General features: G+C 36.9%; 1 protein-coding gene across 1 annotated transcript in view; it reads left to right on the forward strand.

Moving 5' to 3' along the window:
- Nucleotides 1-2,133, forward strand: part of SPG11 (spastic paraplegia 11 (autosomal recessive)) — a gene marked incomplete at its 5' end in the record, with an annotated part of 46,782 nt that overhangs the window by 9,806 nt on the left and 34,843 nt on the right. The window contains 3 exons of the mRNA XM_019533196.1: nucleotides 285-440; nucleotides 1,253-1,425; nucleotides 1,602-1,778. Coding sequence (XP_019388741.1) covers nucleotides 285-440; nucleotides 1,253-1,425; nucleotides 1,602-1,778 — 506 coding nt within the window. The remainder of the gene's footprint in view (nucleotides 1-284; nucleotides 441-1,252; nucleotides 1,426-1,601; nucleotides 1,779-2,133) is intronic.

The raw sequence follows: 2,133 nt of genomic DNA on the forward strand, positions 1-2,133 counted from the left end.
TTTCCAGTTTATTTAACAACCTTGTGGTTCATGTTTGAATGATGATGCTCCTTAAGCTTTTACATAATAAATGAGTGAGAGATAACTTACCCAAGATATTCGATTATTAATTTTTCGTCTGTATTCTAATACTATGCTTCTTTACACATTATTGATGTGAAAGCAAAGTGGTATAATTGCATAAGTTTCTTTGACTTGGGTGACATCTTTTATGGCTTATCATTAGTTTAATTTTTGTTGTGTAATGTATTGTGCCTGTGTTTTTAATCTTATACATATTGCAGGTGTAGAAGAACTGAGGCCTGCCTTGGACTTGCTTTGCTCATCAATCAGAGAAAATGATATGGAAGCTCAGAGCAAACACTTCTCTGAGCAACTGCTGAATCTTACCCTGGCTTTCCTTAACAAGCAAATCCGAGAAGTATTTATCCACACAGAAGGTAAAATGATTAGCGTGTTTTACGGGCATTAATGCCATGCTTGGCCCTTTTGCCCTTTTTAGTAAGAACCTAAATAGTGTATCTTAATATTTAGGTATCCCAAACTCTTTACACAGACATTAGGTTTTTCCAAAACTCTGCTTCTGAAGTTTGCAGAAATTAATTTGGGCTGGAGAGTTGACTGTTGAAAATATCATATTCACTTGGATAACGCCACGCACAATTTACCTGGATACAATACACATGCTAAATAAGAGAATAACTGACCAAACTGTCTGGTCAAGGAGGTCACTGGATTAGTCATGCAGCCCACCAAAGGTTGTGGGACTTCCACGTGTTTAGGGATGCCAGCATCAGACTGTGAAGTACCAGAGATAGGAATACGAGTTGATCTGACTGAACGCTTAAGACGACTGAATTCCAAAAAAAGCCTTTATTATTTCCCTTGCCACTTACCTTCCTCTCTGAAAGACTTCCCCATTTACCCACTTGTCAGGTTATACACCATATATCACGATCTGTCTTGCCAAAGATAAGTTGTATAACTAATTGTTGGCTGACTTAGTTTAAGCTTAATGTCATTAACTAGGGCCCTGATCTTGCAAGCATATCAGTGAAGGCAGGTCTTTGTGGACTGTCAGTGATGTCAGAGGCCTAACTCATGCAGATGCAGTTGCTGGATTAAGGCCCATATTTGTTCCAGTGTGCTTTGCATTTGAGATCAAAAGATAATATGCTAAACATTGAGCAGTAAATGTGAACTTTGTAGCATTCATTTATTTTCATCAGTGACCCATTGTTTTTTTCTACAGAACTTGACAACTGCTTGCAGAAGTGCGTGGATATTTTAACCACCTACATTAATGAACTGAGAACATTTATGATCAAGTTTCCTCGAAGGCAGGCAAATAACATAAGTTGTGATTTTGATGAAGATATGCCCCAAATAGAACAGAGTCCAGCATGGGAAAAACTGACTCCTGAGGTAAAAATAAATCAAGTTTAGAACATTCTTATTAAATGTATTCAAGGGGATGATCAACATTTCTCTCTAAAGAACTGATAAAAGCTCAGGTCTTAAAGGGAACACAAGGCTGGTAAGTTGCATGGATTTGCAGTATCTTATTCTAAAAGAGATCTATATTTTTTTTTCCTTTTTAGCAAGTAATTGCTGAGGCCATTTTAAACAACTTGATACCAGAAGCTCAGACTTTTTTCCGAGTGCATCACCATCCTGCTCAGAGTCTTCAGGAGCTGATTCGAATAGGTTTGGATCTGGTTTATAGCTGTCTTCTGAAAGGCGATATTAAAGAGGCCTCAAAACTTTTAATGAATATGGTGAGTAAAGAAAGTGGATATTTTAGTGGGGGGGGTTCTTTAATTTTGTTTGGGTTTGTATTTTGAAGCTACTGTAAGAATTTCTAGAGAAGTGTAAGAAATAAGAGCTCTTGAGGGACAGATACTTTGTAAACTAGACAAATGACCTGTGGAATTTAGAGATGAATTAATACTGTTGCTGGCTAACTCACAATTGGGCTATTTGTCCTAGCATGCTGAGAGCTAGCATACATTATGCTCTTGTTTCAAAATGATCTGTCAGAAATTTTTTGACAATCATTAGCTAGTTCTCACACAATTCCTTAAATTTTATTTTATATGATGGGAGGGGACTAACATCTCTCTTTTTTTTTTC

The sequence above is a fragment of the Crocodylus porosus genome, unplaced genomic scaffold (genome assembly GCF_001723895.1).
Source record: "Crocodylus porosus isolate Cpor-Errol unplaced genomic scaffold, CroPor_comp1, whole genome shotgun sequence".
In the NCBI taxonomy this organism is placed as follows: Eukaryota; Metazoa; Chordata; order Crocodylia; family Crocodylidae; genus Crocodylus; species Crocodylus porosus.